The 21,335-nt window shown below is 40.6% G+C and overlaps 1 protein-coding gene across 1 annotated transcript; it reads right to left on the bottom strand.

The window, feature by feature from the left end:
• Window positions 1–5,423: 5,423 nt before the first annotated feature.
• On the bottom strand, window positions 5,424–20,971 carry ISOC1 (isochorismatase domain containing 1). Its single transcript, XM_064642602.1, has 5 exons — window positions 20,690–20,971; window positions 10,975–11,094; window positions 10,603–10,806; window positions 10,115–10,231; window positions 5,424–6,945 (listed from the first exon to the last, which is right to left on the bottom strand). The coding sequence occupies exons 1-5, from the start codon at window positions 20,969–20,971 to the stop codon at window positions 6,799–6,801; spliced, it is 870 nt and encodes a 289-aa protein (XP_064498672.1). The 3' UTR covers window positions 5,424–6,798.
• Between the last annotated feature and the right edge of the window lie 364 nt (window positions 20,972–21,335).

Below are 21,335 nucleotides of genomic sequence, written 5' to 3'. Positions count from 1 at the left end.
ATGTGACCTTTCTGTCCTACAGAGCAGCAACAGGCAGCATTCTGTACAGAATTGAGTACTCCACTGAGTTTTGAAAAAGACTGAAAGTATAATCGAGTCTTTGCAAGGCTGCATGTAGCAATGAAGAGAATGCAACTATCACTTTCAGGGGAAAAAAGCTTTTATTATTTTAGCAATAATAATTGCTAAATATTAATGATTATTCCGGTGGTGAGAATGTGTTTGCTTCTGTTTATTCCACACATTATTCAGGAAAGTAAAGATTATTTACTTTCCCTAGGAAAAGAACGTAACTAACTATATATTGTGGAAATGGGAGGATCTGGAGGATTTACAATGAGCAGTAACAGACTGTATTTTAGCTTGTTTTCAGGAACACATGGTGAAACTATTGCATTACGTGAAACTGCTAATCTCTTCGTAATCAACGGGATTACTCATGAGTTAATCAAATTATTAACCTAAATAGACTGGGATCATAATCTGGATTCCAGAATGAAATCCGCAAAGACACTAAGTACCAGCCTAGTGATGTCCAGCAATTTCAGTGGGAAGTCAGTGGCCAAGGAGGAGACATCTTATTTGCCTCTCAGCTACAGAACAAAAGATATTATGAAAAGAGGTCCACTTTAATAACACACTGACTTGTGAAAGGGCAAAGATTGTCATAAACATTTACTTGTGTGCATATGCAGATAATAGAGTTAAAATACTGATGATCCAGACAGGATCAGTCCAAAACTGAATAGTTTGAAACATCCCGTGTTTTTTAAACCATTTAATTTTTTTAAGCATCTAAATATAAAGTGCCTTCCCTCATCTGTAAAGTGGAGGCTTTCAATAAATTCTAGCATGTATTCATACTCATTACATTTGAAAATACTATCCTAAATTGTCTTCCAGTGCATTTAAACTATTGGTATTCAGAAAAAGGTTGTGGTGTGAGGTAAGCAATAGAATACTGTCACACACTTTTCCTGGATGCCTGCAAAACCCCTGCTGGGAAGAATTAGTCTCTCTGAACACACACTTTTTCTTTCACCTTTTTATGCACTCTGGAATTTTTGGTTTTTTGCTTTTCTTTCAGAAAAGAATAATCTCTTATTGTTTCCTACACATAAAAAAAGAAGACATTCATTGAAAGTATTTATGGGGGCAGGGAGTTGCATAAAGCACCAATAATATCATAGTGGGGTTTCACTACAAACCTTATTTTGTGTGAATGTCACTGTAAAGTCACCTTTACTTCATGTTTTTTCCTCATTTCACATCAATTTCTTTTTATGCACAAATTAGTCAGGTATGCAAGTACTGCATTCCATTGCTAAAGGCTACAAGACACCACTGGGACTTGGATTTGAATTCTGCACTACTATTCTTCTACTCTATTTGATGCATACTTGCATATCCTGGATTTCTGACATTCAGTGACAAAATTCCCTTTAAGATTTAAAATGTGAAATAAATAAATGTATAATAGCAGAAATTCTTACCATTCCTACACCATTGTTAAGTTTTGGCTACAACGATTTCCACGTGACCAGAAAGACATTTTCCTCTTCTGTACATCACAGAAGTTTTGGAGGAGCAGGTTAAATCAGTGTAATCCCTCAAATTCCACTTTGCCAGCAGGACAAGGGGGAATGGCTTTAAACTGAGAGGGCAGGTTAACATCAGAGATAGGAAGAAATTCTTTACTGTGAGGGCAGTAAGGCCAGGGCACACGGTTGCCCAGAGAAGTTGTGAATGCCCCATCCCTGGAAGTGTTTAAGGCCAGGTTGAATGGAGCTCTGAGCAAACTGGTCCAAGGGAGGGTGTCCCTGCCCACGGCAGGTGGGTTAGAACTAGATGATCTTTAAGATCCCTTCCAGCACAAACCCCTCTACGGTTCTATGATATTTGAATGTCAAAATGTCAGCATTACATTTAATATTAGTAAGACTCTAGGAACGATGCGAACAATGTGGTAGCCAAATACCTGGTTTTCTAGATGCCTGAACCATATTTGAAATTCCAACTTCAAGAGTTCAGCTGAATTAAGGCTGGCTCCAATGTATTTTGGCTCAATCTAATAACTGAGCCCCCTCCCTATGCTGCTAGAGTAGCACCAACTTAGTTTATCTCACTTTATTTCAAGTGCACAAAGAAAATTTAGGTGTAAAAATCCATGTCCTAGACGGGTGAAATCATTCCAATTATGATAAGCTATCTTTGTTTTCAAAAAATGTTTCATTTGTCCAAGTCTCAGTTGTATATTTTCCTGTTCTTGAAGTCACAGTGCAGGTAACACCTACTACCTGCCTTCGGGATGTCAGTGACAAGTCTGTGATGATCTTCAGTCTTTCTACAACAGCTTCCCTTTCTTTTTTTTACTTTGATAGTAGAATATTTGCCCTTCCAGATGGCAATTTTTGTGATACTCAGGGACAAAAAAAGCTCAGCAGAGTCTGGTTTTTGGACAGTGATAATGAAAACAAGGCAAAATCAGCCTAGGAAGGGAATAAAATGCACAGCAAGATAGAGGCAGTGACTGCTGTGACCTACTCAGTTTTCGTATACTTAAAGTATGTAATTCTGTGTTAACAAGTGTTCCAGCTTAACATCACCGTGCAAAAAAAGCAGCAAACCAGTAATAATTAGAAAATGCTTTCTTTTCCATTTTGCCTTTGCACTTCACCTATTCTCTATTAACTGCTCTTTTCATTTGTTTGCTCGATCTTCTCTCTTGAGCAGATAAAAGGGTTTCATTAAAGCAAAGCCTAATGCTGTCAGTGGCAGGAGAGCTGCCAACACTGGCGGTTTTAGTAAGTCTATTAAGCCAACCTGAGCATGCTAGCACTTAATAAATTCCCTCTATTCACTGCAGTCCTTTGCAAATATTCCTTTATCTCATATGAAAAACTAAGTTATGCAACTCAATTAAGTAATAAAAGAGTAGACCCCACACTCATATTTATATATACAAATAACTGTGTCCTAGGAGGAGCAGCACATACCATCAATCGTAATCTCTGCTGTACCAGAAGTACTTCTTGAGATTACAGAAACGACTAACAAAAGCTTCATGAAAATGTTCCAATTATTAGATGAAGCCAGCACCAGACAATCAGAACTTTTTTAATGGATTTTCTGCCACAGTCCATTTGCAGAGCAGATATTCTATGCCTATTTGAAGGACATCTGCTATACCTATTTAGTCTATTTTATCTGTAATTTATCCAGAAGGCAAAAACCCCCAAACCCCAGATTCTAGAAATCACTGCCATCTTCTGCCATTACCATAGCACTTAATGTAGGAAAGTACTTTGAAGAACAAGTGAACCATATAACAATACCAGTCAGAATCACTGCTTTTAAAGGAAAAGCCTTTATCATCCTCACCACCATTTGCCATTCTTCAGGGCTCTGCAGCTGAAGTATTTAACCTTTATTTCTTACATAAGAAAAAAAAAATTCTGTAGCAGTAGAAAACAACGGATCTGAATTCTTCTCCCCTGAAAGGTTAATATAATTGTTTAAGTAACGTAATAAACACAAGGGCAGGGAGTGGGGTGGAGAGAGGGCACCACCCTGATGTCTGAGAGGAAACGTACTCAATAAGCAGCATGATTTATTCAAGTGAACGTTTGCCTGAGAGCTACTGACAGGCAAGTGCAGAAATCATGGTGGAGCAGTCCCACAGCATTATTTCTCCAACCATAATAGAGAACATTGGCTCAGAACAGCTGATTTTTTATTCATTCTCTGTTTTCAGGTTTTGCAACCGTTACCGGCAACCTTACTCGTTTTAGTTCGTACAAAATTACCAAGCAAGTGGAAAAATAATAAAGAGAACATGGTTCTGTGAAAAGACAGGATCACATTTTAAAAACTTAAACTGTCCCAATAAGAAAAAAAGTACTTGTCTTTGTAAGGGTTTAGCAGAGAAAAACTAATCACACACATAGTTTACTATACTTAGTGTAGCATTTACACATCAGCTACTGCACTGAGGTATCAGTATCAGCAATGTATCAGCAATTTTGCATGGAACCACAACTCTTATTGAGGAAAATAAACCAGCTTTCTCCATCAAGAAATGACTTTCTGCTTCCCCAAGGAAAAAGAAATTATGCTGAAGCCACCTGCAGCAAGAGGCAATTGTGTTGCTTAGCCAGAGCTGTGGTGAGGTCTTCAAGTAAGGGACATCTTGATGGACAGTGATGAATTAGGCTTCTTCTCAATCACCTGAGTATAGCCCTAACCAATCCTCCTTCACGTTATTTCACTGATTTATTTCCTATTCTTGCTGGGCTAAGCAGTACTTACACTACATAATGCAACAGCCTGCAGACCTCTTCTCAAACAACTCAGTTCTGCTGTTCTACTGCATGGGAACACCCACTTCTCAGAGAACAAAAAATACAGATGAGTGAGAGCATGAAGAAGCAAAGGAAATTATCTCCCATGAACAAACTTACTTTAAAGAGAAGTATGGTAACAATTTTTTCTATTCTTTTTAAATAAACACTCTTACAATTTCATCCGAATGATCCATGTGATGCTTATTAAGGCACCTCTCTGAAAAAGGAATTCAATCATTATGCCCCTAAATTCACCTCTAAGAGCTCAGTTTTATAAGAGAACACTGGATATTTCAGAGTTCTTATATTTCAAGCTTATGGGGGAAAAAACACAAATTAAGGACATTGAAAAAAATCTAGTGCCCACAGAAGGCTATGCAAACACAAGTTAAAAAAAAAAAGTAGAACTATCACAGAGAATATCATTGTATTTTATAGCTTCTTCTCTAGTGCCATCTTGCTATCAAATGATTCCCCTCATAGCAAAAAACTTTGGAAAACTGTGTATAAAGGAAGATGTCCTTCAATTTATTCTTGTATAAAAATGGTAAAATTTTAGTAACCAATATAATTATTTCTTAAAAATCCATGTATTAGTTATTGAGGAAATTCATATTGTCCGAAAAATAAACGTGTAAAAAAACTTCAAAAAACTTTCCTTCAATTACTCTCTCTTGGTATCATCAACACATCAAAGCAAGAAAGCAATGAAACCACTATTTCATATGAAATTTACAGTATTTTTGTGCATAGTTGTTGATTTATATAAGTGAACTTTACACTGCTAGGCAACTCGATTAATGAAGGTTAAAAGTAGGCCAGTGATATAGGACAATGGTTCTTAACTCAACTTGCATCCCTGCTTCCAGTTTGAGACATAATGTTCATTCCTCATATTCTGGAGCACTAAATAACACTGTAACTAGATGCAGAAGACAAGAATTATTCGACTTTATCCACCCTTGATCTTTACACAAAATTCCCATGACATCCATAGAACTTCCACAGCTGTACAAATCAGAGTAAGGTCCATGGCAAACACAGCTTTCAGGATTTGCTCTTCAGTAAATATCACAGGCGTAAGAGAGACAGCAAATGTTAACTCTTTATTTGTTTTGAACATATAAAGGTTATATGAAACAATGGAAACAATTCTTATTTATGAAACAATTCTTTTAGAGCCATCTTGTGGGGAAAATAAGCAATTTAAACCAACACATGTACTCTAATTGGTTTTCTACCAAAAAGATTAGTGTTAAGTATGACATCTTCTAGTACTCTTTTAAAAAAATAAATGTCTCAGGCAAACTGTAAACTTTATACAACATTATTTAATCCCCTAGAACATGAAGGAAGTGCGTTTCTGAACAATCACATGTTAAAAGATTGGTTCTAGATAGAAAATACATGTATCATTAAGGTAAAGATGCTATTTTTCTAAAGAATGCCTTTAGACCAGATGCTATTCAAACTCCACCCAACTGCAGCCCATAAAAAAAGCACAAAAACCTAGAGAAGCTGAGGTTTGTTTCAGAGCCCACTTGAATAAACTGGATAGAATTATTCAATCTAACTAAAATGCGGTATAAAAAAAGAAAAAGGCAAAATAAATCTAAATGTAGTAGTAGATTTAGCATTGGAACCTGAAAAGTTTTCGTTGTTAAACATCCCCTTAGCGCTGCCAATTTAAAATTTTTGTAATATTTTCAAGTTCTGAAGGACTTTACACCAGTTGTTTATAAAGAACTCATGACGTGACAGTTTTCTGTCTGTATACACGTAAGTAAAGCACAGTCTTGGGCAGTCAATTTCAGTATATTCAAAAGTCATGATGCAGGCTTCAGCTACCTAGGGCAATCAAACATCAGCTGCTGCTTGATTTATCTGTCTTGTCTATGAAGCAAAGTGCTTAAATTTTATCCTAGAGAACAAAAGCGCACGTGTAATCCGTATATCTTACTCAGTTTTAACTTATGGCCTATTAAAATACTTCATTTACACAGAACATTAAAGTGTATCACATCACATTTATCCAAGACACAATTATCTTCTATTAATACAAAAGTAAAACAGATTATCACAGAACACTTTTAGAAAGCGCACAATCAAGAGGTGTCACAGAATTATGCATTTTTTGGATCTGTTACAATCAGTGTATAGTACGGACTAGTATAGTAGGCACCTCTGTTAGTTTTTCTCCTTTATTTTAAATAAATACAGAAATTTGACAACAAAAGGGTCTTATGATACCCAAAACCCCCGACAGCTGTAACTAAACAGAACACACTGGCACTCAGATGTACAACCAGACAATTTTGCTAAGGCAAGCACGAGTATGTCAGCTTTTATTTTTACACTTCTACCAAACTTTGAGTGAAAGAAGGTGTACATGTGCGCTTACAACTTTGCTTCCTCTTTGAAGAGGACAGTGAGATCCGCTTCCTCCACGTTCGCTTTAAACTTTGGAAAGGAGCCCTGACTCAGGGGCACTTGCCTTAATGAGATTTTGGATTTCTTTGAATTTTGGATGTTCTTTATCAGCTACCAGCTGCAGCAATATGGCTTCGCTAGTAGTAACTATAATTCCAGTACGAGCGAGACGCTAGAAGAGAAAAGAGCAGAGAGGGAATAATGTGAAATATTTGCAAATGTGAATGAGTATACATTTTGTAAAAAAGATGAATAGCATTTTTAAAAACATCTCCTACTAATGAAAGTACTCCCAATTCTATTCCAGCAATTCTTAGTGGTATAATTTATAAAGCTATTGACTGCTTTGAGACTTTCCTGAGGCAAAAGGCTGCCCTGGATTACAACAAAGGCTTCCTACTTGGATTGGATTCTTTCCCCACCTCAGATTTAATAGGCAGCAGACCCACATCTCTTGATGTTAACAACCCTTTCCCCTTGCATGGTTCAGAGGACAGCTTTCTTCACTCTAATGCAGATATGAAAGGCTTGTAGGAAACATAAAATAGCCAGGTCCAAGATAAAATAATTAAGCGAGAAATTGTAACAATTTCTCATTCAGTCCTTGTTACTACTTTGGCTTTTGGACTATCCAGTGCACTCTTAAAAATAATCTCTGGAGGCAGAAGGAAAATCTCTTCTACAGACGTTGTAAATCATACTGGCGTAACAGCAGCTCTTTTTAACTGATGTTTCATTACAGCCTCAGTAATTCCAGAGTTAGTTCTCTCATGCTGCAGAATAAAATGCACAGAAAGCAAAACTAAAAGAGGTCTGCTAGATCTTTTAAGTGTGCAACTCAACAGAGCAATGCTTCACGCAGCCCGAGTCACAGGACTTATTGTAAAGTTTCTGGACTTTTAAGACTGTGGTTGTTGCTTACATAGCAAAGTTATCCTCAGCAAAGGCTGACCACCCCCCGCCCCCCATCATCTTCCCAGCAATCATACAGGTGCTTTGGCAGTAAAACTCTTCACAGACCCAGGTTTCTCTCCACCATCCTCTACTCAGCTGCATGCTCCCCCCAGTCTAACGGGATCCTGAATGAGCCAAGCCGGGGTAAGAGGGAGAAAATACAGATGCGTACGTACAGGTTTCAACTGCTATCACTAAATGGAAGAGAAGCTGCAGACTTTCTAGGACTTAGATCACTGTTGCTTAGTCGTTCAGTTACAAAGCAATTGCTGGGGAAAAGTTATTAATTCATATCTGTGAAATGCTGATTGAAAAAGAGAATGTTTTCTCTTTAGAAGCAAAACAAACCATAACATGCCAAGGAGGCTGGCATTGGCTTATACCCTATTTCTAGGACTAAATACAATTTATATAGATTTCAGATCAGCAGAAATGAAGAGATGAATGTGCTAAGCATACTGGATGATTTTCAAGGAAATTACAAGTTTTCTTAGCACACAGTCATTGAGAAGAAGAAAAGTATCAAGGATATGTTGCACCCACACTGCAGAAACAACTAGAACAGATAAAGAACAGGAAAGAAATGCAGCAGCAACATACTGAGCTTTCTCAATCTGAGACCAAGCAGCAATACAAGATATCTTCATCAGACAGGAAAGAGATTCAGAACAGCCACCGCCTTCAACAGTTGGGCTGAATTATTTCACCACTGAAAATTTCAAGGTTTTTTGGTTTCTGCAGATTTTTTTGACTGCAAGTTTTTGCCTGCTGTCATTTTTAAGTACACAACAGAAGGGAAGACAACCTGTCATCCAGGCAGACATGAAAGCTTTGGTTATAAATTCAAACTGCAATTCCTAGTACACTTGCTCAGATATTCACATGTTTGTCTCCAGCACGATCAAAACACATGTTTATGTGATGGGAAATGTGGAGAACCGAAGGAGTAGGGATGGGACTTATTTGAGGTTCCTGGAGAAGCTGGTTGTTTTCACTGCAAGGTCACTCTTTATCATCCTTGAGAAGTCATTGTGAAAAGAGAAAAGCTGTGTTTCTGTGAAAAGACAAACACTACACCCACCTTCCCAGAAAGGTAAGGAGAAGGATCCAGGGAACCCAGCTTAATAAATCTCACCTCAGTTCACCAGGTGTGGTGCAAGTTTGCAACTGAGACAACGTCAGATTCACTAATTAAAAGAATATGACTAGGAGCTGTGATCTGTACGGTGAGACCATGCACAGCAGAGAAGGAGTTACTGCCACATAACTGGCTTGCTCAACACTGCAGGGCAGCAAATGTTCCCTGAATCACATTGTAATGGTGATACATGGGGTACCACAGCAAAACAGTCTCCTTGTGCTCTGTATTTGTTTTGCCCCTTACTGCTGCTGCGCCACATTGATTTGGGAAGTCCATGATTTCAGTCATTCCTGTACTCTGTGTGGGTCACTATGCTCTACGTGACAGTCAACATTAGGTTTCCACTTAATCAAAGTCACGTGTTTCATCAATCATTATATGTTGGGGATTTCTCTTTAGCCTTTAATTCTCTTATTCATCAGGAGCAGAAGAAATTAAGTCTTCTCACAAGCTAGGAAGAAAGTATAACACGCTGCAGTTATTATTAGTTTCAATTTCCAAATAATTGTTAGGACCTGAGGCAACAACTGCAATACTTAATGTCTGTATCAGTTTTTGATTTCCCACAGTGATGCCCGCAGGCAAGTTAAGAGTGCACCATCAAAAAATCATTTGCATGAATTTGCTACCACATTGTTGTACATGCTTTTAAATCTTCTTGTTACATTTGTCTCCACTTTCTCAACGTTTAGTTAGGCTAAGCTCCTAGAAGCAAGGGGGAGGGGAATCTTTACTATAATCACAGAGTCTTGAGATTAAGCTTTAATTTGCAATGATGAGGGAAAGCAGAGGGAGGGACAGACACACAAGAAGGAGCTTTGAACGGGATCACTTACTAGACTTCATTGCGTTTCAAGGAATTTCAACAGCTGAATAAATACTGTTTGGGACAACAGAACCAAAACCTTTGCAGCACTTTTACTGCTGCTGTACAGATAACACTCCATAAGAAAATATCCTAAAATGCTGCTGTTTATATAGAGTACTCAGATTGCACAAAACAATCACTTTAAAAATCCAGACACAGCAAACTGGCTTATGTATATTAAATCATAATTTAAGGAAGAAAAATAAGGCAGTAATTCTTCTCCCTGTTGGATGCTATTCTAAGAATCAGAGCACTCATGTCTTCTCAAATCTACATTTGTCCACTGCTTTGTCTTTAGAAATTCCTTGTTAGCTTACAGTAAGGAGGGAACTTAACATACAAACCCAAGGTGGAGAAAGCCTTGACTAAGAGACTTACCTCAAGAGCAAACATTCTGTCCATCATACTTCTTGATGAGGTGGCATCAGCTACAATATGAACTTCCAGACCTCTGCCAATCAATTCCAGTGCTGTTTGCTGGATGCAGACATGAGTCTACAGGGGAGAAATCATTATATATATTATTATTACAAAATGTAAGTAACCCAACACCAAATTAGAGTACATAATTAATTAGAGTTCAAATACATATTTTTCTACCCCTGACATTGCTAGGGAACTCAATGTGCATTTTAAATACCAGCTAAAATTGAGACAAGACCCTGCAGGTTACAAATATGTAATTTCAAATTTTATTATGAGATAATATCAAAGACAACACAAGAATAATTTATTTTGTAGAGGATAAATGAGCTCTAGGTAATATGAATTGAGTTGGGTTTTTTAGTTACAGGGAGCAATGCTTAGCACTTTTGTGGGCCAAAAGACATTACCATAAACCAGTACAAGAATGGTAAGGCACATACTTCTACTCCAAACAGGACAACACTGCGGACTCCAGGGATCTCTGCTAATGCTGCTTCAACTTCTGGCAACACCATTGAAAATTTTGTCTTGGGAAGCACAAGTTTAGCTCCTGTTAAATCAATTTCTTGCACAGTGCTGCCAAGACCTTTGGGATACTGTTCAGTCACAATAACTGGAATTCCTAAGAGCCGTGCACCTTGGAGCTGCAAGGGGGCAAGGAGGAAAATATATTAAAAAAAAGGAAATTGTTAAAGAACAATAATCACAAAGACATTGTTATCACCCGAAACTGAGTAACCACTAAACTATCTGTGTATAAAATAATAGTTTATGTGTGTGATCAAAAACAAGAGAAAAGCAAGGGAACACACCAGTCGTTGACCCACGCTGATGATGTCACCAAAGTATTTGATGGCAGGCCGGAATCGCTCTTGCATATCACAGCAGAAAAAAACGGTGCTTGAGGGCGTCAGGTTGCCCAAAGTAGTAATCTGAAAAAAAAAAGAAATAAAGATAATGTTTTCCATGGCAGTGGAGACCCTTTCAGAAAAGCAGCAAAATGAGAGAGAGTCTGCAATGCCTCTGCCAGGTTATGGATTTATGTTAGTTCGAGTGAAAACAGGAGAAACGTTTTTCAAGCCTGATTTTTGGCACGTTTCTGAATTCAAATGAATAGCTGATAATGAACAGTATGGTACAGTCATCAATAAGTAACAGAGATTTTATTAGGTGGGAGACACAAGTCAGTGTACATGTACATGAAGACTTCTCAAGCCTGATGGGGCTGGAGGAGCGTACTGCCTAAAGCACAGCAAAAAAAAGAAAAAGTACCAACAGTGAAACTACATTCTTCAAATTCATTTTACAATCCACAACTCTTGGAACTGATACAAAATCAGGATAAATTAAAGTTAAAAAAAATTCAGACTTCTACTTGCTATCAAATATTGTATGCACACATATTTTCAACACTTCCATTGTGTAGTCAATTTGATTGTTTAAAGACATCTTTTAGCACAAGCCTGATGAAAGTCCAAAGGCTAGAATGAAAGCAAAGAAACTTGTCAATATTACAGAAACTGAACTGAATACATTTTAATGACAAAAGTAATCTCCTAGAGTTTCCTTAATACAGGCTACCAAGTGGGGTAGAAGGGAGGGGATAAGAAAAATAAATCAAACATTTAATTTTCTCATACTTTGAAAGAGTGCTTTGTATTTGCATGAAATTACTTGCTCTACCTGTAGAACCCGGGGATAGAGCTTCAGGTGGAAGCTACAGGGAAAGAAAACAGCTATATACTATCACTTAGTTGTCAGGCAACTCGAGAGAAATTACATCCACCCAGGAGCTTTTCAGCAGACTGATAAGTCAAATTGAATGAACAGCTCCTGGGAAGTAGCCATTAATTATATACACTTCATTTACTGCAAACTGAGGTCGTGATGTTTTAAACTAAAACGGAATTACAAAATCTGTAAAATAATGTATTTCAGAAGAGTGCAGATGTATTGGGTTTCTGTGGCAAGGTCTTGGTAGTGAGGGGAAGCTGTCAGGCTGGCTTTTGTGAGAAGATGCCAGAAACAGCTGCAGGTCAGACAATGCCTATGCCAGCTGAATCCAAGATGGATCTGCTGCGTCAGTGATGCTGGTAACACCTCTGTGATAACATACTTAAGAAAGGGTAAGAAAACCACTGTGCAGCAGGTGCCAGAGCAGAGATTCCCTTGCAGCCCACAGGGCAGCCCATGGTGAGACATCTCCCATGGGAGGGACCCCATGCTGGAACAGGTGAAGAGTGTGAAAAGGATGAGTGGCAGAAGGTGAAGGGTTATGAATTGACCACAACTGCGCTTTCCCCGACCCCCCATGCTGCTTGAAGGGAGGAGACAGAGAAGCTGGAAGCAAAGCTAAACCTGGGAAAAAGGAAGGGATGGGAGAAAGGTGTTTTTACATTTGTTCTTGTTTCACATTATTCTACTCTGTTATTGATTGGCAAAATATTAAATTAATTTCCCCAAGTCAAGTCTGTTTTCTACATGATGGTAATTGGTGAGCGATCCCTCCCTATCTTGATGCACAAGCTTTTTGTTGTATTTTCTCTCCTCTGTCCTGTTGAGGATGGGGAATGATGGAGCAGCTTGTTGGGCAACAGGTGGTCAGCCAAGGTCTACTCACTGCACGGAAATTGGAAATCCATAAATACTAGTTCCAAAACTTCCACTGATTCACCACATCTCCTGAGTAAAATGCTTTTTATCTCAATTCCCAAGGCTAAAAATCTACAATAATGGCCACACCATATGGAATGGCCTGTTCAAACTGTTGGGAAAATTACTTGTGTTATAATTACAAATGCTAAATTCCCACACCTCTCAGATTCAGCACACTACTAATGCAGAAAGAGCAAATATTCATAACCATGGTTCCTCCAGTCCTCATGGGCCAAACAGCAACACTATTAAACACAAACAGCTAGAGAGGCAAATGTAGAAACAACCAAAAAGCAGATGTTATAATACCGGACCCACTGATGCCACAGGAAGACAGAAGAGCATCAAAACAGGCATCAGGAATATCTTTCTCACTAGGGAGATACAGCTGCATTGAAACAGGTTAGCATGGTTGTGGGATCTCCATCCTTGGAGGTTTTCAGCATTCAGCAAATCAGCAGGTGATTTGATCAAGGAGCTAGGGAAGGCAATCTCTAGATACCCCTCCCAGAAGACACTTCTGCAATTTTACAGCATATAATAAACGACACCTGGGACCAAGAAAGATTTGACATAAAATTAAACATTAATAACTGCCTTGTTCTTGAACACCACCCATCTGTGCACTTGAACAATGCAGAAACCAGTTGGTAGGAAGTACTGATGTAAAGTTCAACACCACAGGGAGCACCCACTGTGACCCATTCCAACTTTGGCACCTACTACCATAACAGAAGTCAATTATGACATTTAACTTTCCTACCACTCAGCAATAAAAATAGAATAATTGGAATAGACAATATTTATAAGTGTGGCTCCTACTCAGAAAATGTGTCATTTTGTCTTGGCATTTGCATGACAAGCAAAGACTACTATTTCCTTCCAAAAATCCTTCCATCACTTTAACAGCTGTACCAGGGGATGTTTAGGTTGGACATCAGGAAGAATTTATTCACAGAAAGGGCAATTAAATATTGGAATGGGCTGCCCAGGGAGGTGGGGGAGTCACTGTCCTCAAGGTTTTTAAGCACTGTATGCTACATTCAGTCTATGGTCTAGTTGACATGGTGGTGTTCAGCCATAGGCTGGACTCAGTCTCAGAGGTCTTTTCCAACCTAATTGACTCTGTGACTAATTTTTTTAAGATCATTTTGAACTACCACAAACCATCATGGATTATAGAGTAAACTGTGCGGAGTTAATTTACTCCCTTGATATACACCTTCCTATGCTAATGTAGCAGATGGCTCTACCATCCTTAGCAGAGGAATAAATGTGAACAGATTAGGAAGGTCTTCAAAAAGCTGCATGGTCTCCTTCTACAGAAAGATCAAACGAATGCACGTAATCTTCACAGACAGCTACTTGGACCTATCAGCAGTAGAGCTACTATAAAACCCAACCCACAGCTCTGTTATCTTTACCTTTTGGTATCTTCTCACCCACAACTCCTTTGCTGCCATGTAAGAGTGTTATTTCCAGTTAAGTCCATGGTGAACTGGAAATGCAAGAGCATTACCATCTTCCTTCACATGGATAACCATCTTCCTTCACATGGAAAACCTATTACCAAACCTCAGGATTCAGACTCCCTTTAGTCCTTCCCTGACCTTTCCTTATTCTAAAACATATCTAATTCTTTTAATATTTCTTCTTACAACTCAAATAATTTTCATAGTTCTCCCTGGGGTAGTTTTCAAATTGTAGTCTACAGTGAGGCACTCATACCTACTATCACAGCAGCAGTGTTCCTCTGCCCACATTACTTCCCTGAACTAGCAGAGCCTCAGAGAGAGTCAATATACAGCCCTTGCAGGCCCTGTTTATTTTGTACTTTCCAATACGCTATTTGCTCTTTTCATAATTGATGATACTTATACTGTTGAGGTGCATTTTAAACTTAATATCATCCCTTGAACTCTCCCTCATCTTTTGTTTGTGTAGCTGATTATTCCTACATTTGTTGCTTCCATTTTGAACTGCATCTTATTTTACCTTGTTCCACAGAATATGCCAAGCTGGAAGGGACCTGCAAGGGTCATCAAGTCCAACTCCAGGCCCTGCACAGAACCATCCCCAAGAGTCACACCATGTGTCTGAGAGTACCATCCAAATGCTTCTTGAACTCTGTCAGGCTTGGTGATGTGATCACTGCCCTGGGGAATCTCTTCAGTGCCCAACCACCCTCTGGGGGAAGAACCTTTATCTAATACCCAACCTAAACTCTCCTGGCACAACTTCAGGCCATTCCCTCAGATTCTGTCACTGGCCACGAGAGAGAAGAGATCAGCGTCTGCCCCTCCTCTTCTCTTCATGACAAAGCTGTAACTGCAATGATGTCCCCCCTCAGTCTCCTCTTCTCCAGGCTGAACAGAACAAGTGACCTCAGCTGCTCCTCACATGGCTCCTCCCTTCAAGGCCCTCCAACTTGCCCTGAAAAGCCTGCATTCTGCTCGTTCAGACGCTTGCCATTCCTCTCAGCTTGGAGCCTTCTGCAAAAACAGTATTTGTCCTAAATTTTGTCAATGACAAGGACAATGGAAAAATTACAAATCAATGAAAAAATTACAAACCAATCTTATAGAGCCAAATTCACTATTATTCTGATTTGACAGTGAAGTGCAGAAAACTGACTGCCTATCCAGCCAGAGAGCATCTTCATTACAGACTTCCACTGAATCAATAATCCCATATGTTTATGTCAAACACCGCAGGGAGCTGGAGCAAAAGCATTGTATCTGTTTTTCTATGGTGTCATATTGGTTTACTATGATTTAATTTATTAAATCATACTCAGATTAATACCAGCAGCACTCTAAAATAAAACCTGTGTCAACTATATGTTTGCCAAATCGAAGCTTTCACAAAATCTAACACAAATACTTCTTATATTCATTTTCATATTTGTTTCCGATTAACTTGCAGTCTGAATCATAGCAGAACATGAAGAAACTGAAAAAAATATATGGTAAGATCAAAAAGTTGACACTTGCTGGTGTTACCTGGAATAGCAGATATGGGAAGGACAGAGTGCAGCAGGAAGTAGTTTGAAATTAATTTTCATAAACAGCAGCTAACACAGTCTATAAATAAATTCATGTATTTGCTATGTATAAAGGAAAGGTTCCATTTACTGGTTCTTCAGTGTGCCACATAAATCCTACTAGTCACTGGCTTTCAAAGCCATCCTCCCCATCTACAGCAACACTGCATCAGGGACATGGGTCACCTCCACTTCACACATCCCCTGACAATGAAAACTACTACCACCCACACTACACCAGTGCCACACCCTGCCAGTGAGCCAGGGAGGGAAAAAAACCTACACATGGGCTGGTATGCCAACACCTGTTTGATTTCTCTCAAGGCAGAGGCCGGTGGGGCAAGGATGGTGAACCACTATGGCCACAGAGTACCTGCCTGAATGCACCCTGAATATAAGATCTACTCAACCACAACTACCTCAATGAACTTGAATTCAAAAGAAAAAAAAAAAGGTAACAAAAAAAACCCACAAAAGAGCAAACAAAAAAAACCAAACCCCCATCAAAACCCAAATCACCTGAAGTTCCCCAACAGTATATAAGCATTTCCATTTGTTGCACTTCACCTCTCAGTCACCACGATTTTCTGTCGTCCAGCTGGAGGTTATCCACAGCACAAGAATAGGTACATCAAATGGACACGTAACCTGACACAGCTCTTTTACCCAGCTAGAGAAGTCATCTCTAGGACCTCGTCCAGACCAGGATTTAAAGGTATGCTGCCATGAGTTACATACAGCTTTAAATCCTACTCTAGAAAAGGCCTAGGTGGGAAAGGAGAGGTATTTTTTCACATCTATTTCATCTCTGCTGGTTATTATTAATCAAGCAAAACTTGACTGCGATGAAGAACTATAATTTCAGCTTTACAAAAATATTCACCTATACTGCCTCTTTATCTGTACTTTCCCTGTCCAAACTCCAGGAAATCACTACACATGCAAAATGAAATTTCCTCACAGTATTCGTAACGAGCAAGAAACTGGAAGCAAAGAAATAATCCCATCTGACATCACTAGTCACCTCATAAATCTCATGCAAAGGTTACCCACTTAAAGGGCAGAGTAGAGGATGTTGCAGCCTTGGTATTTCAAGGATGGGATAAAAAAGACAACAACAAAAAGAAGCTATCATCTGTTCTTCTCCTATATTTCTAAGAGGAAATCTGTAAGATTCAGTTGTACTTTCCGGCCTATCTTTCAAAGGAAAAAAAAAGAATAAATTCAGTTTAGTGTATTTCAAGAGAAAAATAGGTTACAAGTGTTTCAATTTAGGAATATAAATATTTATTTTATGCGAAGCTAATATGCAGCCTTTTATATGCAGTTCAGCATTTACAAAGGACAGATTTAGTTGGATACTCATGTGATGCTCCTATAGCTAAGGCAGTATAAAACTCTTCAACAAAATCTAAAATTACTAAAACGCATGCTGCAGAGCAAGACACACAGAGTCTGGATTTGAGGAAAAAAAAATCCTCTTTCAATATTTTCAGTCCTTTTTTCCCCCTTCTTTAAGGTTCCATGTGCTGCTTTTTTAAAAAATTATTTATCTAGAAATTTACTAATGTATCAAAATCTATAACTGTACCCTAAAAAACCCACAAACAACTCCCCAGCAATTAATGTATTGGTTTTTCCCCATCTTCAGAAAATGAACTTAGGTTCCTGAGTTAATGTTAGTTCTATTTCCAAAGCATCTGAACATAGGAATATTAGATACGTGCAATAAGAGTGAAATTCTGTGTATAAATAGTTCTATTTTATTTACATTATCATGCAGCAACAGTTGAGTATCGTTCAGTAAGCGGCTTTTCACAAGACAGACGTGCCTGAGAGACCAACGTGTCTCAAAAAAACGTGCTGAAGAAGTGCTTTATGCAATGATGTCAGTAATTTTATCATTTTACCTTTAGTATCTTAAGGTTTAACAGTCTGTAAACAGAGAGCACAAGTGCTGCTGCGGAGAAGTCACCTTGAAATTATGACAGTGACTGTGAAATAGCCTCTCTTGGGTATGCATTCAAATGCTGCCCTAACTCCTCTATTGCACAGCTGTGATATGCATATAGCTGTGTTTTCTTCGGATATCTCCAAAGTGTTTTTCCTTACTGCTTCTCTTCTCCAAATGCAGCTACAACATTACAGCATACCACAATAATTTCTGTAGCACTATGTAACTGCACTTAGAAGAGATTGAAGTGGTCCTGCATCCCCCCAACCAAACTATAAATATTTTCCCATTGAATCCTTTAAAACACACAAAATCCATGAAAAGTAGATGTCTCCCTTCAGCTAGTACTAAGTCCCTCAAGGTGGGAGAGGCCAGAGGAAATGTCCCTCCTGGGTGCAAGCCTGTGGCTGGGGGAGTTTCAAGAGCAGCAGCCAGGCCGAACATCGCAGTGCACTGCACCCCATCAGCCCACCCAACACTGGGGGCCACTAAAAGTTTAAGTGGCTGTTTGGAGTCAGAACAGCCAAACCAAACACATGTACACAGATGAGGACAATACAAAGGCATAAAACTACAGGGGAGCAACCATCCCTGTACAGATCAAGCCTTGAATTCAGTTGCATGGAGTGGCTTTCCAAGGGCAGCATATGGCAATTTCTCCATGAGATTACTGCCCCTCTCAGCTGCAGGGACAGGAAATTGAAACAGCCCAGTCAAACATCATTTGATGCTGACATTTCTTGAGCTACTGTAACAAAAGGAATCCTTCTACGACAGGCCTGCATAGGAATCAAAACAGAAGGATACCTTTGTAGAGCTCACGGGCACTAGCTGCTGTCTAGGGGGTTAAACTGCCATCTCCAGCTAAATGCACACATATTTCATAAAACAAACGTATAAAAGCACTGAAATCATTGTCTAACCATACAGATCCTAGCATCTGCGCTCTTAACTTTAAACCAAATATATCTTTCCAAATATACAAGTCTAATCACATCAGTGAGCAAAAGTTGTCCCTCTTGAAAGATACATTCAAAACAGTGATTCAACTGACTACGCCACACACCGAGTTGACAAACTGATGTTGTGTATAACTGCAGATCAAATATCAGGATGGGAGGGAGGGAGGGAGGGAGGAAGAGAAAAAAGGCACATAACAGTGGCAATGCATGAATGAACATACAGAAAGAAAGCATAATATTCCAGCTGGTAAATCCTAAAGGTCTTAAAAAGCACAGCTGTGTCTGTATCATACCAAATGTTCCCCGAACAGGTGATCTCTGAGCACTTGCCTGTGGCTTAAGGCAAACTGACTGACATCATTGTGATGTCTTCATTGTGATGTCTTCAGCTTATTCACAGCTGCTGAAGCACATCAAGGAGTAATACAAAAATACCATCTTTTCACATCAACAGTTGCTACTGTCACAGAAATGCAACAGTATCGGTGTAAGTAGGCAATCCACGCACGAAATACTGGTTCATCCTCAATTCCTGCAGTCAGTTAAAGCTCTGTAGCACATGTGCACCCTGGGAGTGACATATCCTTCCCTATTTCAAGACTGACCTATGTCCTGCTTCGAATGCTTGGGCTGCATTTACAGTTTCAGTGCAGAAGGCATCTGCAAGAGAGTCCTTGCAGAGCAGCGATGAGAAAAAAATTCTGACCTGCAACACTATTACACGACCAGATTACACAGATTCTGTTTTCAAAATCCTTGTTTGAATTAACAGCCATACGAACTCTTTTTGCAAGTTGGAGAGACTGTCCCTTTCCAGATTCCCTGGTTGGGTCCCCATAAATTCTGTTCACAACACAGAAAAAAAGTTTTAAACTGAATATGATGAATGTATACGATGCGAATTAATAATAAATGACAAAATAAGTTATTAAACTATAGTTTGGTCTTCTTATGTATGGTCTTTCCATACATAAAGTTAAGAAAAGAACAAGAGACTCCAAAGGCATCCTTATTATACAGTGTAAGCAAACAGGCCACCTTGAGGGTTTATGGGTTCAAGACACTACGATTAACCAGGGTTTACAAACAGCACCAATTAGACTGTTTCTAAAACCATAAGGAGAAGACAAGCAATGTGTCAGGTTTCACGATATCACTTTCTCAACTATTTAGAAATGCTGGCTCGACAAACTAAAACTTCTTAATTATCAATTAAAAAAAGAATGCTCTGAATGAAAACAATAATGATTTGTTGCTGTGGGGATTGCGGGGGTTTTTTAAGCTTAACTCTTAGACACCGGGGAAAAGAAGAAGCAATGTGTTTCGAGTTGAACTATTACAGTACAACCACCACCAACCTCCGGTGTGCATAAAGGTATCTGCACACGAAATACACGAACCGCATCAGTCTGGCTCCCCGGTTTGTGGTCACAAAGCCAGAGAGCTACAAACCCGTAAATCGGAAAGAGTTTTTTGAGGCAAAGAGGGATACAGAAGTCCTGGCGATCTACGAGCCAAGATACCGAGCTCCAGCAGAGCCCATTTTACCCATTTTACTTCGAGTTTCCGCCTAGCAGCATTACCCCCGGTTAAGGCCGGGCAGCACCAGCCGCCTGTTTTAATGCAGCACACTGACTGCCTCAGCCACCTGACCGTCCTCCCATTCACGGCGCCAAGTTAAGTTCTGGCTCGCCGAAGGCAGAGCCCGGTTACCAAACGCGTGTGGCTCGGAGCGCACCTGCCGCCCGGCCCCAGGGAAACACAAAAGTTTCCTCGGAGAAACCTGTTAGCGCGGGGGCCGTGCCGCGGCCCCGGCCGGCTCCGGGCTGCCCCGTCCTCCCCGGGAGGGGCCGGGGGCTGCCGAGAGCCGGGACAGCGGGCAGGGACACGCACCTGCGGCGGCCGGGGCTCACCTGGATCTGCAGCGGGACCAGGCGCACCTTGCAGCGCTCGTTGACCAGGAAGCCCTTCGGCAGGTCGATGTACTGGCTCCACTCCTCGGCGAAGAGCTGCACCACGAACTTGCGGTGCATGTCTATCTGGTCCCCGTACAGGCTGAGGAACTTCTGGATCAGCAGCTCGTAGCCGGCGCCGTGGGGCACGCTGGAGGGCCGCGCGAAGACGGAGAAGCAGAAGAGGACGGGCACGGAGCCGCCGCCGCCGCCCAGAGCAGCGCCCGGCTCCGCCGCCGCCATCTTCAGGGACCGCCGCGCCGAGCCCCGCCAGCTCGCTGCGGTCCGCGCCGCTCCTCCTCCCGCCGCCTCCTCCCCCCGGCCGGCCGGGCGGTGCCGGCGGCCCCCAATCCCAGCTGCGGCTGCTCCTGCTCCTCCTCCCCGCCATGGGGCCCGGCCCTACCCCGCAACCCCACGGGGTCGAGCGCGCCGCCGGGGCGCCTCCGCCGGGCGGGCACAGCCTCTGCCGTGCTTCCCGGCAGGGACGGTGCCTGCCCTGCTCGGCGCGGGCGGCCGGAGGAGCGGTCCCACACGCGAACGTCCGCCCTCGTCCCGGCTCCCCCGGAGAGGGTCAGGCGGCCGAGGCAGGGACGGCGCCCGCTGGGGC

The sequence above is a fragment of the Pseudopipra pipra genome, chromosome Z (assembly GCF_036250125.1).
Source record: "Pseudopipra pipra isolate bDixPip1 chromosome Z, bDixPip1.hap1, whole genome shotgun sequence".
Lineage (NCBI taxonomy): Eukaryota > Metazoa > Chordata > Aves > Passeriformes > Pipridae > Pseudopipra > Pseudopipra pipra.
Note: the sequence above shows the minus strand (reverse complement) of the source record. Positions and strands in the feature narration are given on the sequence as shown.